General features: G+C 44.6%; 1 protein-coding gene across 3 annotated transcripts in view; it reads right to left on the bottom strand.

The window, feature by feature from the left end:
- Positions 1 to 16149, bottom strand: part of NKD1 (NKD inhibitor of WNT signaling pathway 1) — a 115333-nt gene that overhangs the window by 43061 nt on the left and 56123 nt on the right. For all 3 annotated transcript variants that reach the window (XM_064519562.1, XM_064519561.1, XM_026102191.2), the window contains one exon: positions 1462 to 1519. In XM_064519562.1, coding sequence (XP_064375632.1) covers positions 1462 to 1519 — 58 coding nt within the window. The remainder of the gene's footprint in view (positions 1 to 1461; positions 1520 to 16149) is intronic.

A 16149-nucleotide genomic window follows, 5' to 3' on the forward strand; every position in this document is an offset into this window, starting at 1 on the left:
CTTCTAGAAGAGAGCAAGCAGCAGCCAAACACACAGACTGACCACTCAGAAAAAAGAAAAGGGAGATATTAGATGTTTAGTCAGTACATTAAATAAAAAAAGTAGTAACAGTAATAAAAATAAGGTCAGAATACCATATTATAGGCATGAGAAAAGTATTTTTGGTATCCACAGTTCACTAACATACAAAATTCCCTTAACATACAAGCAGATAGTGAGTGGAAAGTTATTGATGCAAAAAGTTACATCCTTGCCTATACCTTGAGCCTAAATTCACAATTCAATTCTGGCAATTGGATTTTGCCAATATACAAAAGGGATAATAATTTTTATATTATAATATTATTATAATATTTATACTCTCTAAATATATTCAGTACAACAAACTGTTACAGCAAGTAGGCACTGAACAATAGCCTAAGCTGCTGCTAAAGGATATGCAGCTAGTAATTCCACATTAAGTCTTCATGACCTCTGTAAGCACCACCTCTGTCCCTCTTTTTGCAGGGCAAGAGGCTTTTTTTTCTAGGCAAAATTATTTAAATTGAAAACCAGAAAAAAATTGGTTTGAAGTCTGCTAGAATCCTGGTCATCTTCTAGACAGCAGTGTCTACCCCCAGAAACAAAGAACTGGAATATAAAAGGGCAGAACTTCCCAAGTAAAACTTGACATGATTCTTTGCTCTAAATAAACTAGGCAAATTGCTTCCATTCCCCTCTAATATAGATCTAGCACAGTCCACACAACCACTTGGTCAGCCAGAGAAACTCCCAAAGACTTTCTGAAGCCTCATTTCTTTGCTTGTTCACAAGAATGGTGGACAACATCCTCAATTCGATGTCCTCTGTTCATCAACCCCCAGGTGCCCCACTCAAGTTCAACGTGCCTCAGGCAGCATCCATGCTCGAGGTCCCAAAATCTTGTTCCCACCTCAACAGTGATTCCCTTTCCATTGCAACGAGAGTCCTGACCACAGAGGAAGAGATGAGCTTAGCCTCCGGAAGAAATTATCTGAGGCAATAAGGATTCCTGTCATTTTCACCAGAAATGAACTGAGTAACATTCTCTGATCTGTATTAGAAATGAATGCAGGAGTTTAAGCCTGGTACGTGTGCCTCAGAAGGGCCTACCACGAAATCCGGTGCTACCATCTCCAGTGACCACTGCTGTTGGTGACAGTGAGAGTCACCACTGCTACCATTGCCGATGGAAGTATCTGGGGAAAAAAATTGTAAGTCCCTGAATTAATACACTTGATCTCTATGATACAACCGGGCAACTTTTTTTCAATACTCAGAGGACGGTGGTGAGAGATGCAGAAATATCCTACTCCTGCCTGTTCAGCAGACAAAAGCAGCAGACAAGAATCACGCTGCCCAGGGCGCCTGCTCGGGCTGACTTTTTGCTGACTTGTTCCAACATCCCTTAATATTAACCAAGAAGTTTTGTTCTTTAAATACCTTCTAGATGAAAGTGTTCATCACCAATTGTGTCTCGGTAGCCTTCCCCAGACAGATCCTGTAAAAGTAAAAGAATAAGAAAATAAAATTTTAAAGGAAGAAAGAAAAATGGATGCAAATTTACTATATACAAAGTGTTGAGACATTAAGAAGACACATATAATATCACCAGAATTAATTGTAAACATTATTTTTTTTTTTCCAGGAAAGAAGTCAATCACTTTATTACAGGCAGTCAATGGATTTGCTGCTATTTCAGAATGCGTTGGACATACATTAGGACAAAATTTAATGGAGATTAGTAGATTGCACTGGGAGAAAGAAAAAAAAGTGGTGATATTCAAATCCTTTTTCAAGGTAGATTAATATTTAGCATTTCAATGTTCTGTCAATCAAGCAAGATAAAAACTCCAAATGGAAATGATAAAGGAGAAATAAGCCCTTCCTACCCACAGAGGAATGTTATCACTTGGTTCCACCAACAAACAGAAAACTTTCATATGCCAGAGGTCACCCAAGAAAATCAGATACCAGACTCTGAAGAGCTGCCTGATCCTTCAGTCCTGAAATTAATGAAATTTTGTCAGCCCCAGTACGTCTAGAGCAATACAGGAGCAGAGGCCATACATACGCAGATGATCTTATCTCGGACCCAAGAAACATTTCTCTAATGGTGCTGAAGTAGTAATAAAGGGCATCAGGGGGATTTGGAGCTAATCCTACTTATGAAGAGCCTGAAGAGCATTCTCACTCTTATTAGCAGGTCCTTCCAGCTGCCCCCCGCCAAGCAAGACGCAGCCACACCTCTCCTGTGCTCCCCCTCCTCCCGCCCAGCCCAAGTGCCCTGGCACTGCTGCAGGGCCACCGCTCTGACGTGACAGCCGCTCGCCCCAGAGCCCCCACCGACACTCTCTGCCTCTGATAACTATTTACGGTGGTGATAAAGGAGGATGGGGTCCTGAACAGCTCAAATGCTACGCTCATGGCCGTTTCAGCTTCCCTGCAAAAACACAGTACGAACACAGAACCAGTATTCGCAGCATTAACCTGTGAACGGGAAGTAGACAGTAGGGAGCTTTTGGCATGAAGTAAAAATAAAAGACTAGCCTGTGAAAAAGAATGTGTGGTTGTATTCATTAGCTTTACTTTTAAGCAATTTAATCATGATAAATGCATTTCCTCTTTTTCTTGGAGAAGCTGACAGGGGTTCTTTTCTAATTTCCATGTCCCTACATGTTATTCTTTGAGATTAGTTAGCAGAAAGCAACTAAACCACAAAAGCAAGTCTGAGGAATTCTTCGGCATCAGCTTCAGCAATGGCCTTTTCAAAATTAGATTCCACAAACTCTGTTGGTTACCTATCCCAAAGACCCTGAAAATACCATTCTTTTCATTAGCAGATACACTGAAATAAAGTTTTAACTCATGGGCCATCTGTCACTGAGAAACGCTGTCACCCTGGTCCAGAGAGCTATGATTTTACGTAAGACAATATTGCTGTAAGGGCTGTCAGTCTGGATTTAGCTTTTCAAGGAGCAAATCACAAAAACTTTTTTTTTCCCCCTTGAGTTTTTGTTTTAGCAGAAAAGGTCCCTTTTTTGAACAAGTGCTGATTAATATCAATCATTATCTCAAAAATTATGGAAGAAAGGGACATAATAAAAGAAAAGAAGCTATTACACGCTGGCCTAAGTTACCACATTTCTACAAGATGACGGTGTTTTTCCAGGGGCTTGTAAAGTTTAGTATATTTTTGTTTCATCAAATTCCCCCATGTCATCATTTTGTATGAAGCTCTGAGAAAATACCCCCGACTGCTCTCCAAAGACAAGGAGATGCTGGAAGTGACTGTACAGGCATACATGGCACCTCTGCTCTCCACCACGATGCTGGGTACCAGACAACTGCTTTTTACTAAGCTTGATACGCCTGCTCCTTCCTGCTCTTTCAGAAAAAGGCCATAAATATTTACTGTTAACCTGATCAGCAACCACACGATGAGTAAGTATGATTTTACTTGTGCCGTTCCTCTGAGGAGGATACTATCTAGTTGGTAGCCTTCATCTCTTGAAACTTTAGCAAGACAAGCAGTGCATCGGCGTATCAAATTTTGCCCATTAAAATGTTGCTATTAATCTCATCCTCCGTGAAATCCACAAGTCATTAATTTTTATGATTTTTGAAAATGTCACTTAAAAATGAGAATACATTTGTAAATGTAAAATACACCATCAAATAACTCAGTGGAAAGGAGTGGAGGAAAAGTATAAGCCAGCAGGCATTAATATTCTATAAGCCAGGTCCCTTATTTTCTCATTTTTAATCATTACATGGGTCTGTAAATATATTTTATATTCTAGTCTAGTTACGGTCGTTCTCTAGCTCACAGTTATGCTTTAAAACTAACTAAAGTACTAACTTAATACAAACAAATTTCCAATAAGTATTTTCCCTCTTAAACCAAATGATTATAAATTACCAGGTTCTAGAAAGTGCTTTTATAATGTTGAGCTGTAATACCACTGCTAAACAGCACATGGATTGGCAATTCATCCAGAAACGGGTGAGTTTGCCATTTGGACATCTCGGTGACATATGCAGACAGTCAGAATTCATCAGCTTCTATTTAAATGTGTCCTTTTGTGTCAGGAAGATTATGACATGTATTTTTTTTTGATAGACAGATGCGTATTTGGGAAAGGTGTGGGCAACCAGCCTAAGAGTTAGTCTAAAATTTTACAGGAAAGATGGAAAAAAACAAAAGCGTCTCATTGATGTTACTATCGCTAAGGCATCTGTCAAAAAAGCTGCAGGAAAGTTACCTGAGTATTTTTAGCACCGCAGAGACAGATGTCACAACCTGGCTGAACACCAAAATAAGCCGGCTTGAGAAAAGGATTTTGGACAGCTGACGTAAACTCACGCTCAGCAACGAAATCAGAAAACCGGGCAAGTCTCCGGGAAACAATTCGGATTGCAGCTGGTACTGCGTAACCTGTAAAAACTGCCTTTCCGCGAGCAAAACAGTGCGTCCACCCAGCTGTTCAGACCCTGACAATGCAACGGAGCAAGCGAAAGGGCCGAAGGTGTAGAAAATAACTTGCAGCGGAAGCAAGCTGGGAGAAGAGACAACGCCGTGGGCAGGTAGGAGCCTCTGCCCCCGGGGAGGCGCGTTTCGAGCGCGGGGCAAAGGCGGGCTGGAGGGGACGCGAGGCGGCGGCGGGTGCCGGCCGCGGGGGCCCTCGCCGCGGGAGCTGGGCCCGGCAGCAAAGGGAGCTGTATATCACCGTCCTGACACGATGTTTTAAATCACAGCCCTGCCTTTGCAAACTGGAGCACTGAGTCACAAAGCAACCAAAACCAGATGTACCCTGTGAAATACTATATAAGTGAGGTCAGCGAGCACTTGAAAGAATAAAGAAAAGAAACATTTACGTAGAAGGATTATTCCAGCACGCCGTTTCTATAGGTTGCCAAACAGGATGCCAGCGACGGTAAGCGTCTGTACCTCACCGGGAGTTTCCCAGATAAATAAGTCGGCCTCCGTTAACTACAAATCACACAGAATGAGCAGAGTTCAGGTTCAGACATCTGCTGCAGAACGGTGAACAGCTGGCTGCCTGGCCGCAGCAGGAAAGGACCTCGCGTCCCATATATCCTGCGCTGATAGGTGCCACTGTGCGCGACGCAGATCGAAGCGGGTGGGGGCGGAGGGCAGAGGTAATTAGCCCAACTCCCTCCGAACTGCTGCCGAGCACATACGTACACGCAGAGGAAGAACAGCCTCGGAAAGCTCCCACGCCCCAGGGCTTCTTTGCAGCTGCTTGCAAGGCAGGCAGTCATCGCTCGCTCCCCACCTTTACAGCGCAAACAGGCTCCGCCGAACGCTAACTCACTGCCGGTTTTATTTTTTCAACCCCAACCAGTTTGCTTGCACAGTTTGCTTGCTGCTACAAGTCTCGGCAGGCTAAAGGCCAGATGCTCGCTCCAGGGCTCCTGGCTGGACGCTCGCTCCGGGGCTCCCCGCTGCCTCTTCACCAGCTAGCTAGAAAGGCTGCCGTGCAAACCCTCACCCCTCCTTCTGCTAAACCGCTACCTGCCTTCGAGCCCTTCGCTGGCTCCCTTTCCGTTTCCACGCCGAGGTGAAGCTCCTCGTAACCCGCCAGGCTCTGCCCAACCGTACGCGCGTTCACCTCCCCGCAGGACGTGTCTCCTGTGCCCTACCAATGCCTCTAATCTTTGTCACCACGAGGCCACTTGCTACCAGCCCTGGCCCTGACCCTTCTTCATGTTGCTCCTGACAATATCCAGCACCCAGCAAGTAATGGCCAAAGCTACCTAGCAAAAATACGGCATGTATTTTTAGCAAATGCATTTGGACGAACAAGGTGTTAAACACAATTTTGCTTTTAGTAGAAGTAGAAACATAGTCCATAAATGTATTATATGTATCAAAGGATAACCTTTGATCTAGGTAGGTTATCATGCTAACAAGCACATTGTTAAAACAAAGTTTGGATCCACCCACTCCCAGTATTACATCACACCAATATTGTGTTAATTAACATTTTTCCAAAAGGTGTTGTTTCAAGTAGAAACAAGTCACTTTACCTTTCCTCCTTCAAACATCTCATTAAAATCCTTTGATTTAGCTTTGAGATACTCAATTTTCCATGTTTTTGGCATGAAATAAGCTCACATTTTCTGTTTTAGTGAAGTCCTCCTCAAAGTATCATATCCACCACTTTCCCAGGTAAAACACATGTAAAGTGACAAATTGTCAACAAAGCAAGCTTTCCTCCCTATTTCTGCCCTTCTGTAGGGAACATGTTACATATTTTTTCTCTCCTTATTCTCAAATTGATGCAATTAAGGTTCCAGTACTTTTTGAGAGAGCAAAGTTGAAGAAACATATTTCACAACAGGACTGCAAGGGATATGATATGCAGTAACTCTAACATCCTCCTGGAGTAGATTTTATAGGGGTTTTAAAGTAGCTGCCAACAAGAACGCCATGTCCCTTATACACTTCCTTCCACTCTTGACATAGACAAAACATGATCCCAAGAAACAGAGATTTGGGTCCCTTCGCTCTGGGATCCAAACAACTGAGGGCTCTGTCAATGTTTCACTTTGACTTCTGGGAAACAGGGTTTCCAGAAGAGGTCCAATCTTCATACAGCAAGTCCTTAGCCTATTTTGAAAACCAAGTCTCCTGAAGATGTTTCAGGAAATCCATCCAAGCCCCAGAAGCACTCATTTCCTTTTCTTTTTTTATTTTTGTTTTTTTTTCTCTTTTTAATTCTGTCCAAGCTTGAAGAGAAAGAGGTGTAAGACATTTTAGAAGAGCAATGCATGGGAAATGCCTCATTCTCCTTTGGGTATTTGAAATTTCCCATGCATCAGAAACATAACCATGTGTAGCTATGGACAACTCAAGCCTAGTCTTCACTACTAAAAAGCCCATACACACCTCAAAAACTGTATCATTTGTTTTGGGATAACGAAGGTAAAAACAGATGTTCAGGTATGTGATCACCATTCCTTACCAATACAGCTTTATAGTCAGGCTTAAAACTGAGACAAACCCAAAATATTGCTTGTAGTCAAATGTACTTGGAGATGACATTTTTGCTAGGTTAGCAGCTTGATGCATGGAAACCCATCCAGTCAAACACACAAAAATTGAAGACCATGCACACAGTTTTGTGCAATCACTGGAGCTACATCCAAGAGTCAAGAACATTTTGGGAGGCATACATTTGCCTATCTCTGTATTTGGAAGTGCAGCCATTGAATTAATATCTTCTTTCAAGTATGTTTGAAGATCCCCCTCATAAAAGTCTTTTCAAATGCACTATATGCTTCTGCATTACAGTTATAAGCTATTTAGGACAAGAGTTTTCTTTCCTTCTCCGTTCATAAAGTAATGTATGGCTTTATACAGATACAGCATATTCCAAGCCTCACTATAAAAAAAAACTGAAACAAGGCAAATAAAATGAAAAGTTAAAGTATATACCATACTCAGTTGAGAAGACAAAACTGAATAGCAATACATTCATGCCTTGGTATAAGCAGATTTTACTTTCTGCCAGAAAAAATTTTTTTGGAAGTTCGCCATTCTAGATAACTTAATAAAAACAGACTTCGCTGGGATTCAACTTTCTATAAAGAACATGTAAAGCAGCTCACAGTTGGGAAAGAAGTCAAGGTGACTTTAACTAGACCATCATTAAAATATACATAGCAACTGTAATAATGCAGGGTGTTTTTTTTTAAGCAGAAGCAGTAAGCTCAATGTCTGTAATGTTTTCTCCCTCTGAAATAAGAACCTGGTGCTTTGCGATCCATTACAGCTGGGTTAATTCTTCCTCTACCAAACACAGAGGCTTCTCTCAGACAATTTTTTTTCTCAATATAACCATGCCAGTAAAGTCATTAAGAAAACAGATTTCTCCTGAAATTTCTCTCTGACAGATGATCTTGGGCTGATTCAGTTGCTGTAGTTTAAGAGGTTACTGTCCTCTACTGTCACGATGGCCTCCGTCTTCCTAACAGAGATGGCAGAACACAACAGGTGCCCACAGCTACTGAAATTCACCCTTTGGTCTCTTAGCACAAAGTTTGAACTAAGATACTAGCTCAGAATAAGATGGTGGTGAAACACATAAATAATAAATACATTAAGTTCTGCTGCCTCTGCTCTAGCAAAGGAGCAGCAAAGGAGCGTGATAATAATACGGTAACAGCGTTTGAAAGCCCTGCATCTAAATCCACTGACATGTCAGAGCTGCAAGCCCCTACAGTCTCATCTCGCAGATTACTGCACAGCAATTCCAGCCGCTGCCAAAATACTGCGAAGATGAAGAGGGAATGACCAAAAAAAATCACCTACTTCTCCAGTCACAAAGGATCGTGGATTATTAGAGGCTTACAAAGCAAAAAGAGATTCCTAATATCCTTATATCCCTGTTAGAGACCTTCACATGGGTACAAGGAGCACTCGTATGATGTGCTCTTAAAGATACGCCATCCATAGAACAAGGCTGATGAGGAAGTGCAAAGCAGAAGGACACTTACACAAGAGCCTTCATGTCTCCTGGGTAAGTAAGAAAGGAAATGCAGTGCATTTTGTTCCAGGTGGTTTGCAACACAGCTGAATCTCTTCTGCCCCAATCCAACACCTGGGCTAGGCTTTCCAAAAGGATAAAACACATACTTTCCTTATTCTTTTGATGTATTTGTTTCCGAACCTATGAAAAAAAGCAGGTAGTTGCAAGAAACATGCTTTTTGTAGGCAGCTTTTTCATTTCTGCTGCAGTGGGTAAATGAGCATCCTTTTAATGGTAAGTCACTTCAATGTGCATTCAACAAAAGCTACCAACCTGCTCATTTAACTTGAAACATAAGATTCCTATGTGCCATGGCATGGAGTAAATATATAGGATGCAAAAGGAAAAACATAGTAGAAAAAAAAAAGATCAGTAGCTTAAAGTAATGTGGAGCTACTTAATTGTACTTGTAACTTGCAAAAAAGTACCAACAGCTAAAATTATCCAAAATGTATTAAAACTGGTAGTCAAAGGACCCATTTAAGAGAGAGTTTGGTTTAAATCATTCCTGTTTCAAGGTGGAATGTTGCTGTTTCTATGATGTTTTGACCCTGGATTTCAGGGATCTTTAGAAACTCTTGCTAAGTGCTCCAAAGTGACATCTTCCATTAATACTATTATTGGAATTCTATAACTATTGTGGCTTCTACTTTTCAAGGTGATATGCTGAGACACAGTTTTTCAAGGACTTCTGTCAAATAAGAGATAATGTAATTGAAAGCAGCTGTATGAATAGACCTATGGATTCAACAGTTACTTTCCAACTGAAGGGTCTAAGCATTTCCAGCTAGAAAAGATCACCATCTTTGAAATGAAATGGGACTGAAATAAGAAATGACTTCTTTCTGCTATATTTAAATTCACTTTGAAGCTACTTCAGAAGGTAAATGAATTCACTTTATAGATTCAGCTATTTACTTTCCTTTGTTCTTCTAGCTATCCTCTAACCTCTTCTCTGATTGCAAAATCACGTGTCCCATGTCCCCCAACATCTTTTCTTTAACATAGATTATACTGGTTAACAAGTTTAAAAACATGAGTGACATCTAACTTCCAGCCTGGAGAAGCGCAATAACTTGTCCAAATTGCCTATTTTGGGCTTCTTCACCATGGTAGACAGATGGTTATAGCTATGTAATAAATCTGATTTTCTGTTCAGTTTGCTTTCACAATAGATCTGGTTACCAAGAAGCTCTTTAACAGACTTTTTAAGTGCAATCAGGTGATTTTACCCAGACATATGCTGAGAACCAAGCATGCAAAAAAAAAAAAAAAAAAAAAAAAAAAAAAAAAAAGGCTACAGAGCTTAACTACAAAATAACTTGCTCATTTAAGATGTGTTCACTGAAATCAGTGGTACTCTTTCCATTGGCTTCAGTGATCATTACAGATTTAATGTGCTGCATTTTGAACTTATCTTGTGATAATACCCAGTGTCTTCCTATATGGCTCAGATTTTCATACAGCACAAGGGTTTACAGCTCCTCTAGAATGATAATCAATGCTCCTCTATTGTGCTTACGGCTCTAAGTCTTTTCCTGCTAATGGATGACGTATATTTATGCAGCTGGAGGAAACCTGGATTCAATAACTGCTCCACCACAGACTCAATGTGTGGTGCAGGGTAAGTCACTTAAATCTCTCCATGCCCTCATTTTTCAAGTGTAAAATGGAATTCTTGATGCCCACCTTTGCAGAGAGCTCTGGCTCCTCGGGATGAAAACATACGCTGCTAAATAATATTACCTTGTTAGGAAGCACAGGTGTGTGACCCTGGACACGTATGCTAATGTTGGTCCATAAATCTGTCAGCAGGAGGTGCTGGCAAAACAGATGGCTCACATTCCTTTGCAAGCCACCTCTTTGTCCCAAAAGCCCAGGTATGCCAACTCCTCATTCCGTAGCAGCTCCGGGTCTTCCCGGGCCGGGAAGTCACAGCGAGAACAACGCCACCAGGACGAGGGCTACCAACCCGGCCCACGGGAGCAAGAGGGAGACGCAGGGGTCCCTTCGGCCCGTCCCTCCGCTCCCTGGCACGTACGACCGGCACTGCGAGGCTCTGCAGGAGAAGATAAAGGCACGGCAGCCCCGTCCCCACACATTCCTGTAAGCAGCACAGCACCAGCGATCGTGCCTGAACGCTGACTGATGCTATGTACATAGAAACAGACACATGTTTTTTAATTACAGGCAATAAAAAACCACAGACACACACCATTTAAAATCCTGATTTAGATGAACAGTTGCCCGTTGACCCACAGGGTCAGGAAGATTAGAACCGAGTAAATAGTTCCCTTCTAAGCATTTTTCCCTTGAAAGTTACCTCTAAAATTAGGAATTTCAATCCCCCACCTCAATAGCTGCAAGCGGAGCCGTGCATTTTCCTCGGAATCGTTACTGCAGCAACAGGGCCGGAGGCTCGGAGGGGGCCGCGGGGGGTGGCGGAGGCGGCGGGACGCAGCGCCGGGGCCGACCGCCGCGCACATCGCCTCGCGAGGACCACGGGCCCCAGCGCCACATCAAAGCCGCCGGGCTGAGCAGATTTCCCCTCCCCTCCCCCCGAGTCTTTGAGACTTCATACTCCAGAATTTAATATCTTTCTCCTCCCTGCCCCCCTCGGCCCCTTTGTCTGCGTCTCTGTTCTCTAAGAGCTAACAGATGTTGATGCCATATAGTTTCAAAGAAAACTTTTGATGCCCACATAACTCATTACAACTAATATATTCCAAGAATGCTTGTAGCTCAGGAAACACCGGGGTGAAAAAACAGAGGAGAGGGGGCAAACGGCTACGCCGAATAACCCTCGAGAGAAAATAAATAGTTCACTTCAGAGTCATCAGAGAATTCTTTAACAAGCTCTTTCTTCCGCAAAACACAGAACAAATTCAGCGGAGCCTGGAAGTCCCAAAGGAAAAACAAAAAATAAAACCAACCCCGAGTCGACGGCGAAGCAGAGGGGTGCCTCGGCGGGCCGCCTGCTTCGCCCCGCACCCAGCGTGGCGCCTCCCCGACAGCCTGTCCCGGGGGCTCCCCGGCGGCCCACCCCCGCCCTGGGGCACCACGCGGCCCACCCCCCCCGCCCCGGGGCACCACGCGGCCCACCCCCCCCGCCCCGGGGCACCCCGGCAGCCCACCCCCCCCGCCCCGGGGCACCCCGGCAGCCCACCCCCCCCGCCCTGGGGCACCCCCGCAGCCCACCCCCCCCGCCCCGGGGCTGCGGCGAGCCGTGCCGGGCACGGAGCGCTGGCCACCGAGGCTGCAACGACGGACGGGCGAGCCAGCCTTGCTCCCGGGGCGAGGGCAGGTGCTGTGGCTGATCCAGCGCGGGCAGGTCCCTGCTCTCAGCCATCTCGTAGGGTCGCATCTAGGATCTGACCCTTCACAACCGCTCGTAGCGGGTCTCCCCCCGCGCCTGCGGTTTCAGCACGCGGCTGCGTCCCCTCCCGCCCGGCCAGAGCCCCCGCAGCCGCCGGGGCAGCGGAGGGGGAGGGCGAGGGGCCGTTGCAGCCCTCTCCACCGCCGGAGGATCGGATTGCATCACTGCACACAACCTGAGGCCCGCTCTCCCGCTCCCGAGGCGGGCGGATTTCCCACCAAAGCCAGCGGGAGACTCGTCCGCGCGAGGACGGCCGAACCAAGCGCTCTGCGATGGCGGAACTAGAGCGGCAGGGACCCGCGCCTGAGAGCGCCTCGCGGGGGGAGCATATGGATATAGACATAAAGGATACAAAATCAGAACAAAGGCCAATATAGTAATAACATTCAATCCCTTCTCCCCTTCATACACAAACTCCCCAAAACCCAACGCTGCATCTCTTGTATCAAAGCCTATATAAAGTTCCTACCAGAGAAGTGCAGATCGCGCACAAAACATAACAAGAAAGGATTTTTATGGCAGGGAACTATCCCCCTATAGAAGTCCTCATCTAATGACGATTCTAGAAGAATCTCATATCTAATAATTAAAATGGAAAGGGTTTGAGAGATTTAAATGGAGGAGAAAAACTGTGCATGAGAACAGCACAGTCAGTCAGCCCTGCTTCTGCAGCGGCAACCATGCCTGCTCTCTTTTTCAGAATGGTTCAAATAGAAGTCATGGTACCATACCATAATATGCAGAATTATCGGTTTTTCACTGCTGCTTATTTCCAAGCACCATGCTATGCACACACTTTCCTCTGTGGAAAAATGTGCCTTGTAGCAGCTCCAGTTTCCCCACTCCAGTTGCAGCTATTCCTATGCACACCACCTTTCCAGAGTATTGCCCCCCAAACACAGTGGTAAATAGCTTAGGAAACCAGAAGCAAAATGTTACAGCAGATTTGTTCAGGACAAAACATGGTTCTTGGTAAAATGATTCTTTATTATCTCTCCTGCCTACTTCACTGTTCAGGGATTGCTCATTTCCTCTAGGGAATAACAAGGAAGGCGTCCTCAAGCCTTGTGGCTTTGCAAGTAAAATGCCATATTACTGAGATCATCCACCACGTTTCAGGGTGGCAGGAAGCTTCAGCAGGGGAGCAGAGAGCAGAGCTGCTCAGGTAACCCGCAGCCGGTCTGCAGGCTTGGAGACTTCTCCAGGAGCAGACGGGGCCAGGTGGAAAAAGTCAGGAGAAAAGACAGGGGACAATACAGGAGTAGAAACCATTATCTAAATCCTTACTGCTAGATGAATGGAGTCAGAAGATTCAGAGATTTGATTGCATAAATTCACAATTTCCCTAAACTCTCCAAGCAGTGTACTTGTAAGAGCTGGGAGCTAAGCTTACTCAAAACGTCTCAACACCTCGACTCAGAGGGCTATCCAGGGCACCAAGTCTTTCGCACACAAGACCCTGGTCCACTGTGAGTCGCTGGTGGCCGCACTGCGAGAGCCCTCCAGTATCCACCAAACTGGAGATGCTTAGCTACCGCAATGCATCGCTAGGGCCAGACCAAAGCCATGAGAGCGGCCACTGCCTTCAGAGAACATTGCACGTGTTGCTCACTTTTTTTTTTTTTTTTTTTATTACAACTTTCGCCAGCACATTCTCCTTCCCTCTCACATACAACAAAACAGAGAGAGAGAGAGAGATAAGAATTCCAAAAGGCAACATATGAAATAATCCATATGGCCTGGTCTTAACTTTGGTTGGGCCCTATTATGACTGTGTTGTCACAACAAAATCAGCTGTCCTTTTGGATGAAAATCGAGCAATGGCATTAAAAACAACAAAAACTTAATTACTATTATTTACAGTAGCTACTGACAGCAAGGGCTAAAATTTCCCCAGTATAAGACTATATACACAACAACAGCAGAAGCACTACAACTGAAGATTTACATTCAAAAAGAATAGGGTTACAATCTTTCTACTTTCCAGTAGAAAGTACTAGTACTTTGTAGAAAGGCTGATGGATGCTTTGCTTGAATAAAGACTTGTTAATCTGCACCCATACCAATACCCTTGACTTAGAAAGCCAAACCATGGTATTTTGTATGTTCAAACATTAACTAAAAAGGAAATGATACATCCAGCTCTCTAGTAACCTTGCTGGGCTCTCTTAGCTGTTCCTATACATTTACAATTTACACTCAATAGGTCAAGTTACTTCTGCTGGAGTTTGTCAGAGAAAAAACCTACAGACAAGCCAGAGCATAAGAGCTTTCATGTGCATCTCCTTTGTATGTCTCAACACTCAGAGTCCAGTGGTATTGACTGCTCTCTGCAACTTGTAATTCCTTTCCAATCCTAAGCAGACAATTTAAAAGCAATTCAAATTCTTCAGATTTTTCCCCAGCACTTCTTTTAACTGTCAAAGATACCATCAATGTATTTTCAACCATAAATCTTCGGGCCACAATTTATAGATAGCGCTGATACGTGTGTCAGTAGCGCAGACTTAGAATTTAAATAAGAGTATCTGGGTTTTTGAAGGAGCCACCTCCTGGAATCCTGTGATATTTGGAACAGTTGTAGCAGCAAACAAAAGCTTCTAAATACGACCATCAGTGCAACTAAAAAACATATATATTAGTCTTAAAAGCCTATGAGGCTAGATTCATGATCTGCCATGAACCAGCACTACAGCAATGCCCACATATTCCTCAGCAGCATGCTGAGTGCCCCCCTGCACACTGGAGGTCTAGACAGAAATCTTCCAGATGTGCCTGTCTCCCTTCGACAGGACTCCTACTGATACACACAGGAACGAGGCTACAGACGGGAGGAAAAAAAAACAACTTCAGTCCCCTGTGGTGGTGGAGATCCTCATTTTGATGCAACTCTGACATTCGAGGCATGGCAAACTCTAGGCATAAGGCCGGCGGTATGGTCGTCTCCTGAGTTGGACAGAACGATGACGGCAATCCAAAGCCCTTGGAAGGGCTTTTGGGTCCAGTTTTCTCTGCAGTGTGAGCTTGAAGGAATGATTCAGAGAAAATGTTTGCTTTCTTGTTTTGTTTTTGGAGTAGTTGTTTGTTTTCTTACATTGCAAGTAAAAACAAACTTTTTAAGAAAAGAAAGTTGTTTCTGCCAAAACCCAAGTTTCCTGTCAAGAAAGATGAATGGAAAAATTTAATCCAATCTCACAAAACATATATGCAGCTCCATAGTTAGCCTGAAACAAAACAATTTATCTTACAGAAACAAAGCCAACCCTGGGTTTCCAAAGCACTATGGGAGCTAATATTTGTAGGGGCGTATCTCTCTTCTACTTGTATCTCTCTTTAACTACTTGTTTCGCTATTTCCACTAACCAATATCACTGCAATCAGATCCTTACCCGCAGCGCGCCCCGGCAGACACCACCGACTGTTCCTCCCAGCGCTGCGGAGCCCGCGAGCCCTCCCATGGCCCTGGGGTCCAGCTCCACGGGCAGCCGGGTGCCACATTTGCCACCTGCTGCTCCTTGCAGTGGATGGGACCCCCCAAGCACTGCTATCCATGGCAGCTCTCTGTTCCCCTCTAGCGGTGACCGAGCCACAGGGAAGGACGGGTCCACAGGCCTTGGGCAACCACCAGATCTTTTATCCCAGGTCTCACAAGTGCTTAGGTCCCCCAAGATCACAGGGTCAACCCCAGCTGCCAGCGATCCAGCTACAGGCAAGATATTCTGCAGGATTTCAGACACAGTGCACAAATCCTGCAAACGCTGGCCTCAGCGGCGGGCTTCACACAACACGATGGAAGAGGCTGAAACCAACACAGGGAGAGGCCAGTCAAACCCAGGATATTCAATGTTGTCAAAAGCTGTAAGAGCGTCATTTCTGTGCAGCGAGCACATCAGTAGGGTCAGTAAGTCCTTGGTGTGCCCCGCTTGGAAGGACATATCTCCCCTCTAAGCTGATGGCACTGAAAACAAAGACATGCAGCACCTTCACCAAGAACAAAATACAGCACAAGGCCATCATGCCATGGGCAGCAGGGATCCTAAGTTAGCGTCCTGCAGTTACAACCACAACGCTGCAACCAACAGGGGCCTGATCTCCTCAACCATCTCTGCCAAGTTTGCAGCCCCAGCAGTCTCGGAGGCCACCACGTGCTCCAGGCCCAGCACAAAATGGTTGGACAAAAGTGGCACCACTGGGGCT

The sequence above is a fragment of the Dromaius novaehollandiae genome, chromosome 13 (assembly GCF_036370855.1).
Source record: "Dromaius novaehollandiae isolate bDroNov1 chromosome 13, bDroNov1.hap1, whole genome shotgun sequence".
In the NCBI taxonomy this organism is placed as follows: Eukaryota; Metazoa; Chordata; class Aves; order Casuariiformes; family Dromaiidae; genus Dromaius; species Dromaius novaehollandiae.